At 40.0% G+C, this 26183-nt stretch overlaps 1 protein-coding gene across 2 annotated transcripts in view; it reads left to right on the top strand.

The window, feature by feature from the left end:
- TSC22D1 (TSC22 domain family member 1) overlaps positions 1–23644 on the top strand; it is a 136223-nt gene extending 112579 nt beyond the window's left edge. The window contains exons 1-3 of one of the 2 annotated variants that reach the window (XM_022574889.3): positions 20239–20627; positions 21031–21082; positions 22261–23644. In XM_022574889.3, the coding sequence (XP_022430597.1) occupies positions 20503–20627; positions 21031–21082; positions 22261–22518 (435 nt within the window). In that variant the 5' untranslated portion in view covers positions 20239–20502 and the 3' untranslated portion in view covers positions 22519–23644. Of the gene's footprint in view, positions 1–20238; positions 20628–21030; positions 21083–22260 lie in introns of those variants that run through there. The other variant, XM_022574886.3, reaches the window with a different exon arrangement.
- The last annotated feature ends 2539 nt before the right edge of the window (positions 23645–26183 follow it).

The following is a 26183-nucleotide window of genomic DNA, read 5'->3' as shown; positions in this document are numbered from 1 at the left end:
CAGGTGGCTTGCGGGATCTTAGTTCCCCAACCAGGGATCAAACCCGGGGTCCCAGCAGTGAGAACGCCAAGTCCTAACCACTGGACCGCCAGGGAATTCCCATGCCTGCCTCCTTTATGAGTGAACATTGTTCTCTGCCGTCCACTTGGGTTCCTTTTGATCCTTCTCACAGCTCTTGAGGGCTCTCCAAGGAACTACCAGGGCTTATGAAAAAGGTATTGGAAAATCAATCTTGGGCACGTTTGCAGAGTAACGTGCCTGTCAGCAGGCTGTGTCTGTGTGCCTGCGGCAGCCCCCATCAACCCGGGACCTCTTCCCAGTGGTTGGAAAGCGCCTCCTCAGACTGTGGAACTCGTTGGCACTGGGACTAGCCTGGGTGCCCGTCAGCCTCTCCAGCGCCATAATCTAATACTACTAAGTGGGTGATAATACTAAGCGGGTGAGGGCCGGCTTTCACCAAGAGTTCAACATCTCTACTCAGGACAATGCCTGGAAACTCTGCAGCCAGGCTGCCGGGACCATATGCCACCTGGGGCTCTGGCTTTGGTCTCCACACAGACTCCTGGCCAGTTTCTTCATCTGTAAAACGGGCAACTTTACGTGATTACTGAGGTTCCATTGAGATTGGCAGGAGGGATCTCCCCATTACTCTTCCCGCACTAATATTCCTTAGTTTAGATCTCTGTATATGAATCTGGAGTTCCTGGTCTAGAGGACAGCATATTGAATCAGAAGATGGTTCTCTGCCCCGTCCTACAGTGAATGAGATAAGCGCTGTACAAAAGAACACGATGTCTTTGAGCTTCAATTTCTAAACCTACAGATGAAGGAAATTAGAACTAGATGATCTCTAAATTAGATGATCTCTAATGAGAACTAGATGATTTCAGCTCTAAAATTCTGAACAGACCAATTAAAGAAACCCTCGGGCCCCAGTAAAGTCACAGAGCCTGGACTCTGAGAGACCATAATATGGAAATGTGTCCCTTGATCAAAGCAGAAGGTAAACACGCAGTATCCCTAGCGCAGAGTTATCTTTTCCAATTTGTTAATGCTTACCTAAGTCTGTACTGCGTTGGAAATTCAGGAGCTGTGTAATCCTCTAGAATTTATCTTCGCCTTTGTAAAGAAAACTGTGCAGTTGACCTTCATCTTATTGTTTGAGGATCACCAAGGACCGACTCTAATGGCCCTAAGGGGTTCTGTGTGCAGAGAATAATGGTTAATCTAGTTCCCACTGGCTCTTCTTTCTCTGTTGGTTATCATTGTTGTTATCTTATGGAATTTAACGTGAAAAAATAGCTTAAAGTAACTAGTTACTTTTCAAAAGCGAAAGGAGAGTTTGAGGCATCTGTCTTGCGTAGCTGTGCAAAAGTGAAATAGAAATAGTATTCATTTCTGATAGACTTTCACGAGGTTCTTGAAATAGCAAATCATAATCAGGACGACTTGTCACTTCTTCAGATGTTTTATGTAGGCTATCATTTGGTTTCAAAATCTATGATGCCCTTTTGCCCGTGGCTTCTGATTTTCATAATCTACCATGATTTTAGCAAAAGCGGTGATTTATGAAGAAACTTGGCTTTGAGGAGCTTATTTTCACGAAGATATAAAGGAAAAGGGAGAGTGTTAACCCTTTGAATCCTGTTTACTCTTTTAGAATAGGGGCATTCTTTTGGAATTATAGTTATGTTAAATAAAGCAGAGAAACAGAGGCATGTGCAGACAAGTATGGAAGAACCAGAGATTGTTTCTAGAATTGTAAAATAATTTAAAAGTAATAGTAAATGTTTAGAGAGAAAATCTACAGAAAGATATAGGAAAAATATATTTATAGAGAGCCTTATATGCTATATATATACGTGTGTGGATAAATAAATAAAAGGTTATATTTAAATTTGCTAGTATTTTGTTAGGATTTTTGAAATTCTCACCCTGAGCAAGTAATTTGTTAAGCCTTTTAATCCTCATGTGGGATTTAGGGAACCTGTAGTATCAATATACCTGAGTTAGTTCTCCTGCAGGTTAATTACCAACAAATTCGGCAGCTTTAAAACAAAGCAAAATTATAGTTTAAAATTCAAACTCGGGCTTCCCTGGTGGCACAGTGGTTGAGAGTCCGCCTGCCGATGCAGGGGACACGGGTTCGTGCCCCGGTCTGGGAAGATCCCACATGCTGCGGAGCGGCTGGGCCCGTGAGCCATGGCCGCTGAGCCTGCGCATCTGGAGCCTGTGCTCCGCAACGGGAGAGGCCACAACAGTGAGAGGCCCGCGTATCAGAAAAAAAAAAAAAAAAAAAAGTCAAACTCAATAATGCATTTCAAATGATTATAGAGCAGTTAATTAGTCTAAAGTAGACATTTTTAGGTCTTGTCAATTAAAGTATTCGAGTCCTTAGATTATAACTAACTTCTTTTTTTCTATTTATTTATTTATTTATGTTTTCATTTACTTATTTATTTACGTATTTATTTTTGGCTGCTTTGGGTCCTCGCTGCTGCGCGGGCCCTCTCCAGTTGAGGCGAGCGGGGGCCACTCCTCGCTGCAGTGCATGGCTTTCTCGCTGCGGCGGCCTTTCTCGTCGCGGAGCACGGGCTCCAGGCGCGTGGGCTTCAGCAGTTGTGGCACACAGGCTTCAGTGGTTGTGGCTCGCGGGCTCTAGAGCACAGGCTCAGTAGCTGTGGCGCCCGGGCTTAGTTGTTCCACGGTACGTGGGATCCTCTTGGATCAGGGATCGAAGCCGTGTTCCCCGTATCGGCAGGCGGACCCTTAGACACTGCGCCACCAGGGAAGTCCCTATAACTTTTTTAGTAGCTTATTTTTCCTCTTTGCTTTTACTTTAAAATATTTTTAGTCAAAATAATACATGTATAGGTATCTAAAGTAGTAAATTCATAGAAACAGAAAGTAGAATGATGACTACTGGGGCTAGAGGTGGGGAAGGGGTACGGGGAATTGTTTAATAGGTATGGTTTCAGATTTGCAAGATGAAAAAGTTCTAGAGATCTGTTTCACAACAAGGTGCATGTACTTAACACTACTGAACTGTACACTTAAAATGGTTAAATTGATAAATTTTAGGTTATATGTGTTTTACCACAATAGAAAATACATGTGCATTTATAAAGATCAAGTAGAATTAATAGAAAAAAAATATTAGCGGTTCCTTTTTTTTTTTTTCATCCTCTCACCTGCTACCTAGAGGCAGCCACGTTTTTTCTTTCATTTTTTAAAAGTGTAACTCAGTGAAGTGTCTCTGTTCATTACACAGTTCTCCAGGTTTTGACAAACAAACAGCGGTTGTACCACCACCACAATCAAGAAATGAAACAGTTCCATCGCCCACAAAAACCTCCCCTCCCCTGCCCCAAGGCTCTGGCAACTTCTGACCTGTTTTTTGTGCCTATAGATTTACCTTTTCTAGAATATCACTGTAAATGGAATCATCGTTTGCAGCCTAAGTCTGGCTTCTTTCATTTAACCATAATATATCTGAGATTCATTCATGTTCTTAGGTGTATCAGTAGTTCATTTCTTTTTATAGCTGAGTAGTGTTCCGTGGTATAGGTGTACCACGGTTTGTTAATCCATTCTCCAGCTGAAGGACATGGGGGCTGTTTCCAGTTTTGAGTGATTATGATAAAGCCACAAACATTCATGTACATATTTCTGTGAGAACATAAATTTCATTTCACTTAGGTTATTGACTTAGACTGGGACTATTGGGTTTTACGCAGAGTCAAACTTCATAAGCAACTGCTAAACTGTTGTGCAGTGGTTGTACCATTTTGCATTCCCACCATCAGTATATGAGCATTCCAGCTGCTCTGCAGTCTTGTCAACAGTTGACATTTTTAGGTTTAATCTTTAAATGAAAGACTTTAGCCCCTCTAGTAGATGTGTTGCTGTATCTCATTGTGGTTTTAGTTTGCACTTCTGAAATGATTAATGATGTTTACCATTTTTCCATGTGCTATTTACCAAGCATGTATCTTCTTTGATAAAGTGTCTGTTGCCCATTTTTTGAAAAATTGGGTTGTTTGTTTTCTTGCTATTGAGTTTTAAGAGTTCTTTATATATTCTCGATACAGGTCCTTTATCAGATGTGTGACTTGCAATATTTAATCACAGTCTATAGTTTGTGTTTTCATTCTTGTAACAGTGTCTTTCAAACAACAGAAATTCTTCATTTTGATAAAGTCCAGTTTATTGATATTTTTTTTTCTCTTTTATGGATGGTGCTTTTCATGTCACATTCAAGAAGTCTTTGCCTAACCCAAGGTCTGAAGGAATTATGGTTTCGGATTTTGCATATAAGTCTGATCCATTTTAAGTCAATATTTCATATGGTGGGAGGAATGGATCAAATTGGGTTTTGTTTTCTATATTCTATCTAGCTGTTTCAAGACTATTAGTTGAAAAGATTATCTTTCTGCACTGAATCACTTTTACATCTTTGTTAAATCAATTTGCCATATATGCGTGGGACTGTTTCTTACCTCTCTATTCCGTTCCATTGCTCTACACATCTTTCCCTTTACCAATACCACACTATCTTGATGAGAGTTACTTTACAGAAAGTCTTGAGTGGGAGCCCTTCAGCTCTATTCTTCTAAAATTGTTTTGCTTATTCCAGTTCTTTTACTTTTATGTATACATTTTAGAATCACCTTGTCATTTTTTAATAAGAAGTCTTGCTGGAATTTTGATTGGGATTACTTTGAATCTTTACATTAGTTGGGGGAGGGGGAATTGACATATTAACAATATTGAGTCTTTCAATTGAACACAGTGTATCTCACCATTTATTTGGTTCTCTTGGATTTCTTTCATCAGTGTTTTATAGTTTTCAGCATATAGATTTTATACATATTTTGTTAAATTTATATCTATTTCATGTATTTTTTTTTTTTTTTTTGCGGTACGCGGGCCTATCACTGTTGTGGCCTCTCCCGTTGCAGAGCAACAGGCTCCGGACACACAGGCTCAGCGGCCATGGCTGACGGGCCCAGCCGCTCCACGGCATGTGGGATCTTCCCCGACCGGGGCACGAACCCGTGTCCCCTACATCGGCAGGCAGACTCTCAACCACTGCGCCACCAGGGAAGCCCTATTTCATGTATTTTTATGAGGTAACTGGAACTTTAAAAAAATGTCAGCTTTTGGACTTCCCTGGTGGCGCAGTAGTTAAGAATCCACCTGCCAGTGTAGGGGACATGGGTTCTATCCCTGGTCCGGGAAGATCCCACATGCCATGGAGCAGCTAAGCCTGTGCGCCACAGCTACTGAGCTTGCGCTGTAGAGCCTGTGAGCCACAACTGCTGAGCCAGTGTGCCACAACTACTGAAGCCAGCGTGCCTAGAGCCTGTGCTCCACAACAAGAGAAGCCACCGCAATAAGCCCACGCACCTCAACCAAGAGTAGCCCCCGCTAGCCGCAACTAGAGAAAGCCCGCGCGCAGCAACAAAGACCCAGCGCGGCCATAAATAAATAAAATTTTATGTCAGCTTTTAATCGTTCATGCCAATACGTAGGAATATAATTGATTTTTCCGATTGAACTTATATCCTGTGACCTTGATAAACATTCTTATTGTTAGTTCCTGTAGGTTTTTTTGTGCATTCTTTGGGATTTTCTGTGTAGGCAATCATATTATCTGTTAATAGGATAGTTTTATTTTTTTCTTTCTACTCTGGATGCCCTTTCTTTTGTCCCTTGCTTCCTTCCTTTCTTTTTTTTTGCCTTAATGCCTGCCTATTACTATTACCTCCAGTATATTGAACAGTATTTCTGAGAGTGGACATTCTTGCCTTTTTTCCAATCTTAGGGGGAAAGCATTCATTCTTTTGCCATTAAGTGTGATGTCAGCTGAATAGTTTTTGTATATGCCCTTTATCAGGTTGAAGAACTTCGATTCCTGTTTTGCTGAGAGTTTTTATCATGAATGGACGTTGTATTTTGTCAGATTGCTTTTTCTGCAACTATTGAGATGACCCTGTACTTTTTCTTCTTTTGTCTGTTGATATAGTGAATCACATTGACCTTCAAATGTTTACCTTGCATTCTCAGGATAAATGCCATTTGGTCCTGATGTATTTATTACTCTTATTATATATAGTTGGATTCAAGTTGCCAAAAATTTTTAAAGAACTTTTGCGTCTCTGTTCATTAGGGCTATTGGTCTGTAATTTTCTTTTTCCCTTTTTTTTTTTTTTTTTTTGTTTTAATAATGTCTGCCTGATTTTAGTATTAGGGTCATGCTGGCCTTGTAGAATGAGTTGGGAAGTGTTTTCTCTTCAATTTTCTCGAAGAGAGTTTGTGTAGAATCGGAATAGTTTCTTCCTTAAATATTTTGTAGGATTCACCAGTGAAACCATCTGGGCCTGAGTTTTGGGGCTAGGAAGATTTAAATTACAAATTAATTTAAAAAATGGACTATTTTAGTTACCTATTTCTCCTTGAGTGAGTTTTGGTAGTTTGTGTTTTTCTAGGAATTTGTCCATTACATCTACGTTGTTATATTTACTGAAGTAAATTTGATATGCCATGTTTTCTTTTTACTCAGTTCAAAATACTTCCCAATTTCCCTTTTATTTGACCCCCGTGGGTTATTTAGGTATGTGTTATTTCCAAATATTTGGAGATTTTGCAGATAATTTTCTGTAATTGGTTTCTAATTTAATTCCCTTGTGCTTATAGAACGTGCTTTGTATGATTTGCACCCTTTTAAATTTATTGAGACTTGTTTTGTGGCTCAGAATAGGGCCTATCATGGTAAAAATGCCATGTGTGCTTGAAATGAATGTGTATTCTGCTGTTATTGGATGGAATGTTCTACAAAAAACAGTTAGGTCAAGTGGTTGACAGAGTTATTCCAGTATTCAGTACCCTTACTTATTTTCTGCTTACTGTCTTTCAATTACTGAGAGAGGATCGTTGAAAACTCTAACTTTAATTGTGGATTTTTCTAGTTCTCCTTATAATTCTATCGGTTTGTTGCTTCATATAATTTGAAGCTCTGTTATCAGGGTATAAACATTTAGGATTTTTATGACCTCATGATGAATTGACCCTTTTATTCATTATGAAATGATTTTAGCTCTGCAGTCCACTTTCTCTGAATCATACAGCCACTTCAGTGTTCTTTTGATTATTTGAACATAGAGGATCTTCTTCCATCCTCTTATTTTACCTAATTATGCCTTTATATTTCTTTTTTTAAAATAAATTTATTTGTTTGTTTATTTTTGGCTCTGTTGGGTCTTTGTCGCTGCGCCCGGGCTTTCGCTGGTTGCGGAGAGCAGGGGCTACTCTGTGTTGCAGTGCGCAGGCTTCTCATTGCGGTGGCTTCTCTTGTTGTGGAGCACAGGCTCTAGGCGCGCGGGCTTCAGTAGTTGTGGCACGTGGGCTCTAGAGCACAGTCTCAGTAGTCGTGGCACGCAGGCTTAGTTGCTCCACGGCGTGTGGGATCTTCCTGGACCAGGGCTGGAACCCGTGTCCCCCTGCATTGGCAGGCGGATTCTTAACCACTGCACCACCAGGGAAGTCCTAAAGTATTATTTCTTAAAGTCAGCAATGGTTGTGTCTTGGGTTTTTTTTTAATCTGATCTGACAACCTGTACCTTTTAATTAAGGTGCTTAATTGAGAACATTTACATTTAATGTGATTATTGCTATAGTTGGTTTGAATGACTGTCTTACTATTCACTTTTTATTTTGTTCTTTATTCCTCTTTTCTTCCGTTCTACTTCTTTTAGATTGTATTTTTTCTAATGATTCCATGATATCTTCTTTATTGGCTTATTAGCTGTAACTCTTTGTATTGTTATTTCAGTTATTACTTCAGAGTCTGTAGCATACATTTTTAATTTACCGCATCTACTTGCAAGTACAGCACTATCCTTCCCTTCTCCCCTCCTGGCCTGTGTTGTTTTTTGTCATACATTTTACTTCTACATATGATATATCCCCTCTTCACTCATATATTGTTATTAATTTTGCTTTAAATAGTCATTTATCTTTTAAAGGAGATTTAAATAGTTAAGGGAGATATCTTTTGTATTTAACTACATAGTTACCATTTCTGATGCCCTTCATTCTTTTGTGTACACCTCAACTTCCATCTGGTATCATTTTCCTTCTGCCTGAAAGACTGACTTCACAATTTCTTATAGCGCAGGTCTGCCAGTGATTGAATCCTTGTAGCTTTCGTGTGTCTGAGAAAGAATTTCATCTTCATTTTTGACAGATACTTTCACTGGGCATAGACTTATAAGTTGACAGGCTTTTCAGAGTTTCCTTTCAGCACTTGAAAGATGTTGCTGCACCGTCTTCTGTTGACCAGAAGTCTGCTCCCAATCTTATCTTTGTTTCTCTCTGTATGATCTAGTTCTTTTCTCTGGGCTGCTTTTAAGGTGATCTCTTTATCACTGGTTTTAAGCCATTTCATTATGATTCCACCTTGCTGCAATTTTCTTCACAGTTCTCTTGCTTGAAGTTTGTTTAGCTTCTTGGATCTGTGAATTTATTGTTTTTAAATAAAATTGGGAGAAAATTGCCGTTATCTCTTCAAATATCCTTTCCCCTCCCTTTCCCTCTTCTCTTCTTTAGGGACTTCACTAAAGATATACTTGGTTGTTTGGAATTGCTTCAGAGTTTAATGATACTTTCTTCTTTTTTTGTTCTGTTCCTTTTTTCAGCTTTTTTTCCTCTCTGTTTTGTTTTGCGTAGTTTCTATTGCTGATATATCACTAATATTTCTCCTGCCCTGTCTAATCTGCTGTTAATCGCCTGCAGTATATCTTTCTTCTCAAATTGTGTTTTTAATCCTCATAAATCTAATTTGGGTTTTCTCTATACCTTTCATACCTCTATTTAATATGCTGCTGCTTACCTCTACTTTCTTGAACAAATAAAATATGGTTATAATAATTATTTGAGTGTCCTTGTCTACAAATTATATCGTCTTTGTCATATCTGGGTCATTTTGATTGATTGATTTTCCTCCTCGTTATGAGTCATATTTCCCTGTTTATTTGTATGACTGGTACTTTCCATTGGATGCCAGACATTGTGAATTATTGGTTGCTAGCTGCATTTTATTTAATATCCTCGAGGCTTGTTTTGGGAAAAAAATAAGTTACTTGGAAACAGTTTGATCTTTTCAAGGCTTCCTTTTAAACTGCTTTACACAAGACCAAAACACCATTCAGTCTAGAACTAACTTTTCCTCATGACTTTCCTCCTTGAATATCTGGTGCCCTGCGTTTACAAGGTTTTTGTTTTTTTTTTTTTAACCCAGGCTGGTGGTAAGACCAACTATTCCCAGCCCTGTGTGATTTCCAAAAATTGTTCTTCCTGCTTCTTTCGGGTGGCTCTTTCCCCAGCCTTGGGTAGTCTCCTCACGTGTGCTGCTAGGTACTCCACGGAAGCCTGGGAGGAGAGGAGCATGGTCCCTGCAGGTCCCACCCTCTCTCTTTTTTTTTCTTTTTTCAAACAGAAAGTCACAAAAATTATAGTGATTCTCATCAGTTCACTCAGTCCCATGTAATTAATTTTTTTTTCATCTTGATCTTTTGTTAGCACTTTTATGAATTCATCAGTTTTCCATTAGAGTTCTGAAAACGCTTATTCATTCAGTTCAGCCGTATAGTCAGTTACCAGAAACCTGTACTTGTCAGAGTCTTTTCCATGAATTCCTTGAAGATGAAACCCTTTTATAGGAACGTTTTTGCAGAAGCCTCAGAGTACACCCAGAACTGTCTGTAATGACAAAAGACTTAAAAATGACCACGGTTAAAGATTTGATGAAAGTTCATAATAATGCAGTTGACAAGGAAATTTAGTTATTTCTGAGATATACATTTTAAATAACTAGAATTATGACTTATAACTTTATACCAGAACATATAAGATTTTTAGGAATTTCATGTAATGTCTGAAACATTTATATTAACATATTTCCATACAAATAACCCAAAGAAAGTTTAGTATTAGTTATTTTGTTTTAGTTTTTGCATTTTATTTATTTTTTTATACAGCAGGTTCTTATTAGTCATCCATTTTGTACACATCAGTGTATACATGTCAATCCCAGTCACCCAGTTTATCACACCACCATCCCCACCCCCGCCTGTGGCTTTCCCCCCTTGGTGTCCATACGTTTGTTCTCCACATCTGTGTCTCAACTTCTCCCCTGCAAACCGGTTCATCTGTACCATTTTTCTAGTTTCCACATACATGCTTAATATACGATATTTGTTTTTCTCTTTCTGACTGACTTCACTCTGTAGGAGAGTCTCTAGATCCATCCACGTCTCAACAAATGACGCAATTTCTTTCCTTTTTATGGCTGAGTAATATTCCATTGTATATAGGTACCACATCTTCTTTATCCATTCGTCTGTCGATGGGCATTTAGGTTGCTTCCATGACCTGGCTATTGTAAATAGTGCTGCAATGAACATTGGGGTGCATGTGTCTTTTTGAATTATGGTTTTCTCTGGGTATATGCCCAGTAGTGGGATTGCTGGGTCATATGATAGTTCTATTTTTAGTTTTTTAAGGAACCTCCATACTGTTCTCCATAGTGGCTGTATCAATTTACACTCCCACCAACAGTGCAAGAGGGTTCCCTTTTCTCCACACCCTCTCCAGCATTTGTTGTTTGTAGATTTTCTGATGATGCCCATTCTAACTGGTGTGAGGTGATACCTCATTGTAGTTTTGATTTGCATTTCTCTAATAATTAGTGATGTTGAGCAGCTTTTCATGTGCTTCTTGGCCATCTGTATGTCTCCTTTGGAGAAATGTCTATTTAGGTCTTCTGCCCATTTTTGGATTGGGTTGTTTGTTTTTTTGTTATTGAGCTGCATGAGCTGCTTGTAAATTTTGGAGATTAATCCTTTGTCAGTTGCTTTATTTGCAAATATTTTCTCCCATTCTGAGGGTTGTCTTTTGGTCTTGTTTATGGTTTCCTTTGCTGTGCAAAAGCTTTGAAGTTTCATTAGGTCCCATTTGTTTATTTTTGTTTTCATTTCCATTACTCTAGGAGGTGGGTCAAAAAAGATCTTGCTGTGATTTATATCAAAGAGTATTCTTCCTATGTTTTCCTCTAAGAGTTTTATAGTGTCCGGTCTTACATTTAGGTCTCTAATCCATTTTGGGTTTATTTTTGTGTATGGTGTTACGGAGTGTTCTAATTTCATTCTTTTACATGTAGCTGTCCAGTTTTCCCAGCACCGTTTATTGAAGAGACTGTCTTTTCTCCATTGGTTATCCTTGCCTCCTCTGTCATAGATTAGTTGACCATAGGTGCGTGGGTATATCCTGGGCTTTCTATCTTTTTCCATTGATCTATGTGTCTGTTTTTGTGCCAGTACCATATTGTCTTGATTACTGTAGCTTTGTATAATAGTCTGAAGTCAGAGAGTCTGATTCCTCCAGCTACATGTTTTTCCCTCAAGATTGCTCTGGCTATTCGGGGTCTTTTGTGTCTCCATACAAATTTTAAGATTTTTTGTTCTAGTTCTGTAAAAAATGCCAATGGTGGTTTGATAGGGATTGCATTGAATCTGTAGATTTCTTTGGGTAGTATAGTCATTTTCACAATGTTGATTCTTCCAATCCAAGAATATGGTATATCTCTCCATCTGTTGGTATCATCTTTAATTTCTTTCATCAGTGTCTTATAGTTTTCTGCATACAGGTCTTTTGTCTCCCTAGGTAGGTTTATTCCTAGGTATTTTATTCTTTTTGTTGCAGTAGTAAATGGGAGTGTTTCCTTAATTTCTCTTTCAGATTTTTCATCATTAGTGTATAGGAATGCCAGAGATTTCTGTGCATTGATTTTGTATCCTGAAACTTAACTAAATTCATTGATCAGCTCTAGTAGTTTTCTGGTGGCATTTTAAGGATTCTCTATGTATAGTATCATGTCATCTGCAAGCAGTGACAGCTTTACTTCTTCTTTTCCAATTTGTATTCCTTTATTCCTTTTTCTTCTCTGATTGCCGTGGCTAGGACTTCCAAAACTATGTTGAATAATAGTGGTGAGAGTGGACATCCTTGTCTTGTTTCTGATCTTAGAGGAAATGCTTTCAGTTTTTCACCATTGAGAATGATGTTTGTTGTGGGCTTGTCGTATATGGCCTTTATTATGTTGAGGGAGGTTCCCTCTATGCCCACTTTCTAGAGAGTTTTTATCATAAATGGATGTTGAATTTTGTTGAAATTTCTTCTGCATCTATTGAGATGATCATATGGTTTTTCTTCTTCAGTTTGTTAATATGGTGTATCACATTGATTGATTTGCATATATTGAAGAATCCTTGCATCCCTGGGATAAATCCCCCTTGATGATGGTGTATGATCCTTTTAATGTGTTGTTGGATTCTGTTCGCTAGTATTTTGTTGAGGATTTTTGCATCTATATTCATCAGTGATATTGGTCTGTAATTTTCTTTTTTTGGAGTATCTTTGTCTGGTTTTGGTATCAGGGTGATGGTGGCCTAATAGAGTGAGTTTGGGAGCGTTCCTTCCTCTGCAATTTTTTGGAAGAGTTTGAGAAGCATGGGTGTTAGCTCTTCTCTAAATGTTTGATAGAATTCACCTGTGAAGCCATCTGGTCCTGGACTTTTGTTTGTTGGAAGATTTTTTATCACAATTTCAATTTCATTACTTGTGATTGGTCTGTTCATATTTTCTATTTCTTCCTGGTTCAGTCTTGGAAGGTTATACCTTTCTAAGAATTTGTCCATTTCTTCCAGGTTTTCCATTTTATTGGCATAGAGTTGCTTGTAGTAGTCTCTTAGGATGCTTTGTATTTCTGCAGTGTCTGTTGTAACTTCTCCTTTTTCATTTCTAATTTTATTGATTTGAGTCCTCTCCCTCTTTTTCTTGATGAGTCTGGCTAATGGTTTATCAATTTTGCTTATCTTCTCAAAGAACCAGCTTTTAGTTTTATTGGTCTTTGCTATTGTTTTCTTTGTTTCTATTTCATTTATTTGTGCTCTGATCTTTATGATTTCTTTCCTTCTGCTAACTTTGGGTTTTGTTTGTTCTTCTTTCTCTAGTTCCTTTAGCTGTAAGGTTAGATTGTTTATTTGAGATTTTTCTTGTTTCTTGAGGTAGGCTTGTATAGCTATAAACTTCCTTCTTAGAACTGCTTTTGCTGCCTCCTATAGGTTTTGGATCATCGTGTTTTCATTGTCATTTGTCTCTAGGTATTTTTTGATTTCCTCTCTGATTTCTTCAGTGATCTCTTGGTTATTTAGTAACATATTGTTTAGCCTCCATGTGTTTTTGCTTTTTACGTTTTTTTCCCTGTAATTGATTTCTAATCACATAGCGTTGTGGTAAGAAAAGATGCTTGATATGATTTCAATTGTCTTAAATTTACTGAGGCTTGATTTATAACCCAAGATGTGATCTACCCTGGAGAATGTTCTGTGCGCACTTCACAAGAAAGTGTAATCTGCTGTGTTTGGATGGAATGTCCTATAAATATCAATTAAATCTATCTGGTCTATTGTGTCATTTAAAGCTTCTGTTTCCTTATTTATTTTCATTTTGGATGATCTGTCCATTGGTGTAAGTGAGGTGTTAAAGTCCCCCACTATTATTGTGTTACTGTCGATTTTCTCTTTTATAGCTGTTAGCAGTTGCCTTATGAATTGAGGTGCTCCTATGTTGGGTGCATATATATTTATAATCGTTATATCTTCTTCTTGGATTGATCCATTGATCATTATGTAGTGTCCTTCCTTGTCTCTTGTAACATTCTTTATTTTAAAGTGTATTTTATCTGATATGAGTATTGCTACTCCAGCTTTCTTTTGATTTCCATTTGCATGGAATATCTTTTTCCATACCCTCACTTTCAGTCTGTATGTGTCCCTAGGTCTGAAGTGGGTCTCTTGTAGACAGCATATATGTGGGTCTTGTTTTTGTAGCCATTCAGCAAGCCTGTTTCTCTTAGTTGGAGCGTTTAATCCATTCACATTTAAGGTAATTATCGATATGTATGTTCCTATGACCATTTTCTTAATTGTTTTGGGTTTGTTTTTGTAGGTCCTTTTCTTCTCTTGTGTTTCCCACTTAGAGAAGTTCCTTTAGCATTTGTTGTAGAGCTGGTTTGGTGGTGCTGAATTCTCTTAGCTTTTCCTTGTCTGTAAAGCTTTTGATTTCTGTGTCGAATCTGAATGAGATCCTTCTCGGGTAGAGTAATCTTGGTTGTAGGTTCTTCCCTTTCATCACTTTAAGTATATCATGTCACTCCCTTCTGGCTTGTAGAGTTTCTGCTGAGAAATCAGCTATTAACCTTATGGGAGTTCCCTTGTATATTGTTGTTTTTCCCTTGCTGCTTTCAATAATGTTTCTTTGTCTTTAATTTTTGGCAATTCGATTACTATGTGTCTCGGCGTGTTTCTCCTTGGGTTTATCCTGTATGGGACTCGCTGCACTTCCTGGACTTGGGTGGCTATTTCCTTTCCTAGGTTTGGGAAGTTTTCGACTCTAATCTCTTCAGATATTTTCTCTGGTCCTTTCTCTCTCTCTTCTCCTTCTGAGGCCCCTATAATGCGAATGTTGTTGCGTTTAATGTTGTCCCAGAGGTCTCTTAGGCTGTCTTCATTTCTTTTCATTCTTTTTTCTTTATTCTGTTCCACAGCAGTGAATTCCACCATTCTGTCTTCCAGGTCATTTATCCGTTCTTCTGCCTCAGTTATTCTGCTATTGATTCCTTCTAGTGTAGTTTTCATTTCAGTTATTGTATTGTTAATCTCTGTTTGTTCTTTAATACTTCTAGGTCTTTGTTAAACATTTCTTACATCTTCTCGACCTTTGCCTCCATTCTTTTTCGGAGGTCCTGGATCATCTTCACTATCATTATTCTGAATTCTTTTTCTGGAAGGTTGCCTATCTCCACTTCATTTAGTTGTTTTCCTGGAGTTTTATCTTGTCCTTCATCTGGTACATAGCCCTCTGCCTTTTCATCTTGTCTATCTTTCTGTGAATGTGGTTTTTGGTCCACAGGCTGCAGGATTGTAGTTCTTCTTGCTTCTGCTGTCTGTCCTCTCCATCCTCTCTCTTTTACTTTAAAAAATTGTACATACCTAAAGATAGAGTGAATAGAAAAGAATATATTAGCAGTTTCCTTTTTTCCAGTCTCCCAGTCTATTCCCGAGGCAGCCACTTTTAATTTTTTTGCTTTCTCATATTTACCACAGATGTCCATGTCATATTGATATAGTTATTCTTGCTTTTTCGATTGTAGATATTTTATAATCAAGCCGTGGTAGATAAGGATTTAGCATTTATTATTTATTTTGCGATACACGGGCCTCTCACTGTTGTGGCCTTTCCCGTTGCGGAGCACAGGCTCTGGACGCGCAGGCTCAACGGCCATGGCTCACGGGCCCAGCCGCCCCGCGGCATGTGGGATCTTCCCGGACCAGGGCACGAACCCATGTCCCCCTGCATCGGCAGGTGGACTCTCAACCATTGCACCACCAGGGAAGCCCAGGATTTAGCATTTTTAAACCATTCTTACCACAGTTTTTTTCTTCCTTCCACACATTTCTTCTTCCCACCAGCTTCCCAATGAAGTTAATTTAACTTTTTAAAGTTAAATAAGTAAAAAGTGTTAAGAACGAATATAGTCATGTAAATTTTATTTATGAGCGTAACTTTTTCTTTCCTTCTTTTTTTGTTTTCTGTAAAACTGTCTTTGAACTTATCTAGTTGCTCCATTAGATCTGTCCCATACCTGGCTGTACCACCCCCCGCCCCTGCAAATGCTCAAATGTGTTAGATCCTGTCTCTGTTTATCCCCACCAAAGTGCTACCTCCCAAGGGCTCCCACTTCCCACATGGTTACATACCTGTTGCTGCTAAGGCTTGCTTATTAGCACCTGTCATCCCCAGATTTCCTTCCCCCATCATCCTGCTTTTTTTTTTTTTGGCTGTGCTGCACAGCATGCGGGATCTTAATTCCACAACCAGGGATGGAACCTGTGCCCCATGTAGTGGAAGCACGGAATCCTAACGACTAGACCACCAGGGAATTCCCCCCATCATCCTGTTAATTCCCTTCCTTCTCTCCAGCATTTGAGTCCCTGGTTCATGTTTCCCTTCTTCTTTTTTTTTTTTTTCTTTTGAAATATACAATATTTCTTATATTTTTTAAATTTTATTTTATTGTGGTAAGAAGACTTAACCTGAGACCCACCCTCTAAAAGTTTAACAAGTACCAACACAGTATTGTTGACTTCAGGTTCAAGGTTGTACAGACGATCTCTAGAACTTATTCATCTTGCTGTAAACCCTTTTCCTTGATTTGCTCCTCCATACTGGTGTCTGAAAATGTTCTTATTCTACATTTACATGTAAATGATTTGGCCAAGTGAAAAACCTTTCTCTCCTAGAATTTTGTAGACATTTTCTCCATTGTTTCCTGGCAGCCAGCAGATTCTGATACTAGTACCCGTGTTTGTACCTTGTTTTTTTCTGCTTGGACGCTCTTAGGATCTTCTCTGTCCTGAGTGATCTTTAGTCTTGTGATGATGTGCTTTGGGGTAGGGCTTTCTTCACTGATTGTGGTAGCCGTCTGGTCATCTGATTTAATCTGGAGACTTGTGCCCTTCCGTTCTGGAAAAATTCTTAAATTATTTCTTGGATAATTTTCTTCCCTCTGTTCTCTATTTTGGGAGTTCATGCTATTTTGATGTCGGACCTCCTAGATTGATCCTTTTAAGTCTCTTGTATCTCACAATTCCATCTCTTTTCTGCTCTACTTTTGGGAAGATTTTCTGAACTTTATCTTCCACCTTTTCTTTGGAAATCAAGGAAATTTAAAATATGGTTGAGTTTTTCTGTTTGGATTTCTTTGGCATTCTTTCTTGTTCCAACAGTGTGTGGGACCCAAACACTAAAACATTATTTGTTGCTTATCTGCAACTCAGCTTTAACTGGGAGTCCTGAAGTTTCATTTGCCAACCCTGGTAACCCTCATCCCAGCGCCTAGTAAGAGTAAACCAGGAAAGGGGGTCCCTAGGCAGCAGTGATTTGGTCAGGCTCACAGTGATGTGCTTTAGCCTCTTCCCTGGCAGTCACTTTAGATTTGCAAGGAGTTTGGATGGAGGGAGAAACAGGTTATCCTATTTGAGTGGTGGATCCCCAACTGTACCTATATTGGCCAAGACAGATCAAGTTTGGAAGAAAAGCACATGTTACTGAACCAGCATACATGCTACCAATATGCAGAAGTGATTGAATTGGAGTCCAGGTAAAAAGGCTCTTAGGCAAAACAGAACAGAATAGAACAACAAAATCAACCTCAAAGAACCACCCTGATCTCAAATGAGTCCAGGCTTTTTCCTGTATTCCGGATTCCCCAGCAGAGTGAGACCTCCTGATCTCTGCCCAGTGCCTGAAGGTGACCAGTATTATCCATGCCTTTAAGGGTCTCTCCTAGAGGCATGGGAGTATTTATCCTGTCCTATCAGCTGGTCTTGGTTAAGCTCAGGGCACTAGACTCACAGATGTTCTGTTTTGGAAATGGAAGAAACTTTTGTAATGGCTAGAAAGTTAATTTTAGCTATTTGGGCCTCAGACGTTTCTGACCCATGGGTTTTCCTCTATAGAGACTTCCTCCAATTTCTTTACCTTCTTTTTGAAATTACGTCTTTTCAGTTTTCATATAAAAATCCATCTTAAAGGAATCTAGCCCATTTATGTGAAAGATAGGAAGAGAAATAGATTTCTAATCATATTTTTGCTTGTATATCTTTTAGCCCAGCAAATTCTCCAGAAATAGATTACAAGCATTCAAGGATATATGTAAAAGAATGTTCCCTGCAAGTGTATCTAAAATAGCAAAGTATTGATGATGACCATAGCGTCCTGCTGTAGAGATACGGTGTAAACAGACTGTGGCTCAGATATCGGCTTCTATAGCTTAATGCTTGGATGATCAGTTGAAATGAATGAAATGAAAACATAATCGACTTGTATCTTTGTTTTCAAGAATCTGGAGCACAGGAAGAAGCCTGGACATTTGAGATTGGGGTGGTTCTTTGCTATTGATTTTATTTTTCTATTCTGTTCTGTTTTGCCTAAGAGCCTTTTTACCTGGATTCCAGTTCAATCACTTCTGCATATTGGTAGCACGTATGCTAATTCAGCAACATGTGCTTTTCTTCCAATAAATAAAATCCAGTTAATTTAGTAATCTTCTTAAACTTCAGTGGGAATTTAAAATTCATTTCTTTATATGACCTTAGAGTTTTGTTTTTGTAAGCTCTTAATTGCAGCTTAAGCGATGCTTTAATTTTTCCTGTGCAGTTGGCATTCCGTTTAAACATATAAATGACTTAATCACATAGACAGTTTTAGTGATCACTGTAACTTTCAAAATATAGAAACTACCGTGTAGTAAGTAATAGTTGTGCCTAGCATTCATAGACATGGAGACCACATGTCTGCTTCCCAAATTATGATTTTTGAGGTTCCATTTACTCTGTTTCCTTTTACTAAAAATGGGTGCCTTTCCAAAATTTGTATCATGAGATAATATATATTTAACTTTTGTAAATTATAAATATGCCAACACATATTTGAATATCACTTGTTATTCAAAAGCAAAGCCTTAAAATTTAGAGAGTAAAAAAAGGATGATACTGCCTTGGTTTTTTTAACCCAACAGAGAATTGCCCTTTCATCAGCTACCACATTCACCAGATTTGGTTCCTAATGACTTCAGACAATTTCTAAAGCCAAATGCACTCTGCCAACATTGGGTCACCTTCAAAGAATGTCTAAGAGGCTCCACTGGCAACTAAAATTTCCTAAATTAAAGGATGCTGCTTGAGGGAGAATGCTTGGTTGAAAGAAAAGACTCCGTGTGTGTGTGTTTGTATATGTGTGTAAATCGAATATGTACATATACATGTTCTATGGTCAGATTTTATGTTGGAATTATTTGTGATGATACAACTTGTTTATGGATTAGTCTTTAGTATTTGTAGTTTTTTTGTTTTCAGTTTTTATAGGATTATACCATTAGAGGGCAGTATTGTAGAGGTTTAAATGTACCTTCTTAAACGTATTGAATTGCAAAGTGTTTATAACCTGTAATAATCAAGTGAATTTAAGGCCTTAGACTTATAGTATATTAAACTGCAACCTCAATTGATACATCCTTGCAAATATTTTAAATTAATAGAAGAAATTATGTAACGGGTTAAGCTATTTTACACCCAGATCTCTTAATTTTAGTTTAGAGAAGGGAATTATTTGGTCAGTGTGGCCATCAGGGTGACATATATACCTACAGTATTTCAGTTCCTCTGGTGTAAGAAGGCTCAAAGGATTGAGGCTTATAGGAATTGCACTTAACATCCAAAAACTTGCCTTATGGACTTAGTGAAAATAGATCCATGTGAGTAGGATTCAACCTGTGGATTGATTTTTTGTTTTTTTCCTAGCTATAAATGGAAGAAGGAGGTGCAATTTTAAGGTTTATGGCTCTAGGGACATTTTGAGATCTACCTGATTACCTTTGGTGGTTTCCTTTTGGCCTCAATTTGTATATGCCTAGCAAAGAATATGTACTGTTTTTTTGTTTCTACACGTAATTGATAAATTCATGGAAAGGTAGTCTCTCAAAAAGGAAATGTGATTTTTTTTTCCTCTAAAATCCACTAAGGAAAAAAAAAAGTATTATTACAGTATGGTGTTATCCTTATAAATAAAACTGCCTATAAAATCCTCCAGTTACTGCTGCCTGTAAGAACGAGATAATTGAAATCGAGACACTCGGGCTCCTGCAAGTCTTTAGTGGTGGGACTGGGCATGCTCAGTAGCTCAGACGGGTCTGGTTGCAAATAAGCAGCTTTCGCCGTTCGGCAGCCACGGGAACAGGCAGCTCCAGAGACGGGGTCTGGCTCCCTTAAACGTAAGCACGTGCGGGTTCCCAATCGTATTTTTCGGAGCCCCTCGGCGTTTTCTGCCGGAGCACTGCTCCATCTTTCCTTGATCACGTAGGCTTTGGCGGCCCGCACCCCGGCCCCTCAGACTGCGGCCTGGGCCAGCCCACCCGAGGAGCGGATCGCCGGGCTGGGGGCGGGGTGGGGGTGGTGAGGAAGGCGGGGAAGAGAGGAGGAGGGCGGGGAAGGGAGAAGGGGGCGGTTCCAGCGGCGTGCTGGCCAATTGGCGCGGCTCTTCCCTGCATATATTTTGCACGGAGACTGGGAGTCCTAGTCTAGAGCCTGGTGGAGCCCGGCTGCCGACGTGGGAGCTTTCTCCACACGGTAGTGGGATCTACATCTTCCCGGAATCGCCAAGCCCCAGAAGCTGGGTTTCTTTCAATTAGGGCTGCTGTTTTCTATTTCTCCCTGAGCTACATAAAGCTAGAAGATTTTTATCTAGCTCAAACAAGGCTGCTCGTATTCCCTCTTTTTTTTTTTTTTTTTTTTCTGCGAGGGTGTTTTTGGCTGCAATTGCATGAAATCCCAATGGTGTAGACCAGTGGCGATGGATCTAGGAGTTTACCAACTGAGACATTTTTCAATTTCTTTCTTGTCATCCTTGCTTGGGACTGAAAACGCCTCTGTGAGACTTGACAATAGGTAAATGTCGGCCGGGATAGTTTTTTTAAATTTACTCGTGAGATACTTGTAATAATGCAGGTGAAAGATAGCCTGGCAAATTCCTTTGTCCATTGCTGAGAGGCTACGGTGACATGGATGTTGCTTTTTGAAATGTTCAGAATAGCCTTCTTTTTGCAGGTCTGGCCAGAGAACAGGCTTTTACCACATTATGTAATTTAGCCTTTGTGGCTCACTAAAATTGGGAAATGTCTGGATATTCATTAGTAAAAGAGTGGCTGGTGTGTTCTGGAGGGTGATATATTACATAGCATTAAAGAATATTGAAAAAATGATGCTAGTAACATCACGGAATTGGGAAATCCTTTTTGTCTTGGATGTTTAAGATAGATTCCATTGATCGATTTTTTTTTTTCCTTTTCAGCTCTTCTGGTGCAAGCGTGGTAGCTATTGACAACAAAATCGAGCAAGCTATGGTATGTACTGATTAAGAATCGTTTGTACTAAATGTGGGCACAGTACAAAAAGCGAGGTGTCTTGGGATGGAACAAGCGCATCCATAGTTAAACTGATGATTGCTCTCCATACATTTAGAAATGCCGGCACTGTCTCCATTCTGCTAGCATGAAGCCACATACCACAGCTGCTAAGGAGGGAGAAAGGGGCCCTGAGGGTATTCGATGTTCTTTCCAGGACCGATTTCACACAGCCGTCGGGATTTTGGCGGAGGTCCCCCTTTTTGCTGGGGAATTGCTAGGAAAGCGCTGGCCCGGCGTGTCCTCAGGTCGTGGGCTCATCTCTAGTGATGTGGCTTTACTAGGAATCCTAAGGTTTACCGGGGAGCCGGGAGGGGGGAGGGCCACAGAAGTGGGGATCTCCGGAAGGGGCCTCCTACACCGGGTCCAAACGGATCCCCAGTGATGGAGGCTACTGCACAATGAAAGAGAACCGGAGAAAAGTTTCGCCTTCTCAGCCTGCGCCTGGTTTTCTCCTATTTTTTATTTCCGCCTTGGCCGTTCTTTGTTATTGGAGCAGCGCCTGTGGCTCTTCTCACGGGATTCTCTGCCCACTGTTGCTAGGCAAACTCCGAACCTTTAATTCGGAGCTATAAATAACTCGAGCGCCCATTGGCTGCAACGGCTGCCCAGGTTTCTGTGATGTCAGCTTAATCACGAAAGAGGGGGGGATGGGGGGGAGGGAGGAAAATGCGGCAACACGCTCTGTAGGAACTGGCTGCAGCCGGTGCTGAGGGAGGCGGTCTGGCGGGCGGAGGGAGGGACTTGGGGGCGGGGACGCGGCTACCGTTGCTCCGGGGCTGGACATCCCTGGGCCGGGCTTTTGCACGGAGCCCCAAAGCCCCAGTGCATTTTGCCATCTCGAATAGGAAACTTGAGCGTAGGCATTCCTGGCCAATGGCTGCAAGGAAGGCAAAGGCTTTAAAAAGGCTTGATGACTTAGACGTTAAAGTGAAGTATTGTACAGTTGTGGTTGTATTCCGTAGATTTCCCCTAGGGCCTGTTAAATGAGCTCTAAAGGCTGGATATGTAAATGGTTAGGGAGAGCCCCGCAAAATGATGCTTTAGAAATTCAGAGTCCGGGGAACAGTAAAGAGAAAGTTAAACCTTTTTTTTCCTCTTCTCTCTCTCCCTTTCAGGATCTGGTGAAAAGCCATTTGATGTATGCGGTTAGAGAGGAAGTGGAGGTCCTCAAAGAGCAAATCAAAGAACTAATAGAGAAAAATTCCCAGCTGGAGCAGGAGAACAATCTGCTGAAGACACTGGCCAGTCCCGAGCAGCTTGCCCAGTTCCAGGCTCAGCTGCAGACTGGCTCCCCCGCTGCCAACACACAGCCACAGGGGACCACACAGCCCCCAGCCCAGGCAGCGTCCCAGGGTTCAGGACCAACCGCGTAGCCTCCTGTGCCTCCGCGGAACTGGCTGCTGCTGTCTGAACTGAACCGACCGGAGAAGATGGACTGGGGGGCGTCCGCGTCCACCGTCACCCATTTCATTGCTCGCTGCAAAAGAGACGTGAGACTGACATATGCCATTATCTCTTTTTTCCAGTGTTAAACACTCATATGCTTTCGGCTTGAAGAAATTTCTTAAGTTGGGTGAATTAAAGGTTAATGAGAGAATTAGCATGGATATACTGGGACCTCATGCAGCTTGGCAGATCCGTGAGAAATGGTTTCATTCATGCTGAGGAGCTGTGTGCCTTTCCATCCCTCCCCTGCTCCCCACCCCCACTTACAAGAGTTCTTCCTGCTTGCACGTGGTGTACTCCATGGGGTTCCGAAGCAGTGCAGCACCACTGGACTTTCCTTTCTCTCCTCTCCACCCCCCCAGGAACTGGAAGGGGAGGTGAAAGTCAAGAGTGAAGCTTAGTCTCACCTCAGATGAGGAGAAACATAGTTCATTGTACAAATGACGACTGTCACCAACATTCATCAAAACCAATAGTACTGTGCCTCTTTCCAAAACAGTGGATGACACAAAACTATTAGCGTGACTGAACGGTGACAGGTAGCTGGGATCTAGGCTATCTTACCCTGAAGGTTGTTTTGCTTATTGTATATTTGTGTATGTAGTGTAACTTTTGTACAATAGAGGACTGTACTATTTAGGTTGTACAGATTGCAATTTAGATGTCTCATTGGCTGTCTGAAGAGGTGTGGGTTGTCTTTTATATAGAGATCTACGTAAAAAATAATACATGAAGAAAAACACACCTACCTAAAGAGATTTTAAGAATTTGGCACAGTTGGCCACTTTGTGTAATCTGAAATCTTCTAGCTGCTGAATATCTTGAAGTCAGCCCCGGTTCACCGAAGTCTTTCGATTGAGCTGGTTGAATACTTGGAAATGTGATCAGTTCTAGCTAATGAAATGGATTTCCCAGTAGGGGTTTCTGCATATTACCTGTATAGTAGTTACCTGCATATGTTTCTGTGCATGTTCTCTACACAGTTGTAAGGTGTCACTGTATTTAACTGTTGCACTTGTCAACTTTCAATAAAGCATATAAAATGTTGATAAACCAGTGTTTCCATGTTATAGTGTTAACGTAATCGCAGTCATTTCCACAACTATTTCCAGATAAAGTTAAAACAATTCGACTAGTAAAATCCTGAAGGGGGATGGAGGGGTTGGGCAAAGTAGTGGTGCTAGTGGTTTGACTGGAGGAGTAAAACGAATCAGACGTTGCGTTCTGTCAGGCAGTAAGGGAAGAGACGTAACGAAAGAGGCAAGAGCTTAGCTCTTCAGACTAGTTGTGTGACCCAGTCAAGTGGCTTCCCCCACTCAGGGCTAATGTGGGGTATTGTTGAAAGAGAATCTCTGTGTTCCTCTGTGGCTTTAGAATTCTAGGAGCCTGTGGAAGTTTTAATCTCTCAATGTTTACCAGCTTAGGGGAATGAACCTTACTCTGTGTATAATCCCAGCAAGCAGCTCTAGGATCAGAAGATGGGAGTTAGAGAAGCTGATTTCCACTTTAAGAACTCTGTCACCCTAAGTTGGGGTGTCTTTCCTAGTGTGCATTGAGTTCCCAGCTCCTGGAAATTTCCAAGCAAAAGATAGGATAATTCCAGAGGTTTCCTCTTCTGGGTTTGAGGAAGGAAGGACCAGATAAGGGAGTCCCTCCCAGTTGATACCTTAAGACTATAAAATAGGTCAAGATTCAAAACACGAAGGAATCCTAAAGCAAATTGGCCCCTGAGAAGTGAGCCTGAGGGGTCCCACTCTGCTGCAGGAGCCCTGCCAGTGAGACGGCGAAAGGTGGATTTTCAGCTCTGCAATCTGCCCCTCCACCCAGTGGGAGTCAGGTATTCCCCAGCTCTAAGGCTTACAGAAGCCCTTGCAGGACAGGACTCAACTCTTCTGAGTCCTTCTCTAATGTAGAACTGCTGAGAGATGGATGGGTGGATGGAGGGAACATCAGAGCTCCCCGAAAAGAACTGGACTGGGTGCATGTGTTACGAAGCTCAAAGTAACTGGTGGGACGACCCATCTCCTGTTGAAGCAGTAAACTGCCGACCGCCTTGGGAGGTGGCGGTTGCCATGAAGATGGTTTGGGGAATTTGGAGAAGACTTAAAACAATCTTTGTCGTATTTGTTTGAAGTTTATATAACTTTGACTTAAATAAAGAGATAATTAATATAGTAATTCCATTTCCTTTAAAAAAAAAACTACTGAATCGAAATCTTTAACCATTTCATCTTTTAGGTTTTTAATGAATATCCTCCAGAGCAAAGGTGGTAATTGAGGAAATTTGACAAGTGTCATGTCAATGTATTATTAAGATAAGGGAGAACTTTCTTCATTATTTAAAGGAATTTGGGGCCTTTATATTAAAAATGTGAGACTCCCATGACATTTTGGGGGCTGAATATTGTATGTGAAATATGAATGAATGATTAGAATCAAAAGATGTTTTTCTGTACATGTTCATTTTAGTAATTACTAAATGCATTTTAAGTGATTGACTTATATTTAAGGATATTTAAGGTAATTTTAAAAGGCATTTTGCTATCTGCTTACAGGCCTGATTAGGCCTTTGTTGGCCTGTGGGTTGTTATGTAATTGGTTATATCATACTTATGTGGAGCGCGAGGGATTTTTAAGGGGGACAGAATGTTGTCCGGCACTGGGTGTTCCTGACATCGGCAGTTGCAGCAGGAGAGACCGCCATTCAGGGAAGGAGAGACAGAAGAAATTTTACGTGATTTTAATGAATATTTGCTTTTTGTTTCAAATTAACAATGCTCATAACTCAGTAATTCTGTGCTTTTTTTTTTTGCATAGTTTAAAAGCAAACATCTATTTTTCATTATGTGATAAATACATAATGCCAGAATCAATTTTAATTGACACAAGAAATGTATAAAAGTGCATTATAACTGAAATTGGAAACGAAAACTTAATTTCCTCAGACACTGCCCTGCCCTTACTTTATGTAAAATAAGTAGCTGAAACTATCAGGATCCTGACTGCTTTTAGCCGTCAACTTGCGTTCCCACAGCAGTCGTGGCCTAAAGATTAGAAACGGAGGCAGAGAAAATGAAGTTTCCTCCTTCTTAGATAAAATTGCCTGCCACGGAGCCGAGGATGAAGACTTCTGGCTGCCAGGCCTGGCCCTGCAGTAACTAGCTCTTTGACCTTTCGAATGGGACCTCAGACCCACTTTCTCATCTATAAAATATGGAGTTGGATCAGATCACAAAGATTCTGTCCTGCCGTAAGATGCTACAGCCCTCTGCTTTTTCCAGTGACTTTATTTCATTGGAACTTTTTGGGGAGAGTGTGCTGTTTTGTTTGTTCGTTTAACTTCTTGGGGTAAAATTAATTTGGTTTTAATCCTAGCTTTGGCAGTTACTAGCTAAGTGACCTTGGGCAGGTTCCTTTACTAACTGGTCTGTTTCCTCATGTTAAAATGGGGGCATGCTATCTCCATAGGGTTTTTTGTAAGTGTAATGCTGGAAAGCCATAAACAGAGACATGGGTTCAGAGCAAAGGTTCAAGAAATGTTAGCCTTTCTCGTATTTTTGAGTCATTCATCCTCTTGTTTATGTTTATATAT

Source organism: Delphinapterus leucas, chromosome 18, assembly GCF_059928025.1.
Source record: "Delphinapterus leucas isolate spDelLeu-1000000601 "Yukka" chromosome 18, BTC_Dleu_Yukka2, whole genome shotgun sequence".
NCBI classification, from domain to species: domain Eukaryota; kingdom Metazoa; phylum Chordata; class Mammalia; order Artiodactyla; family Monodontidae; genus Delphinapterus; species Delphinapterus leucas.
Note: the sequence above shows the minus strand (reverse complement) of the source record. Positions and strands in the feature narration are given on the sequence as shown.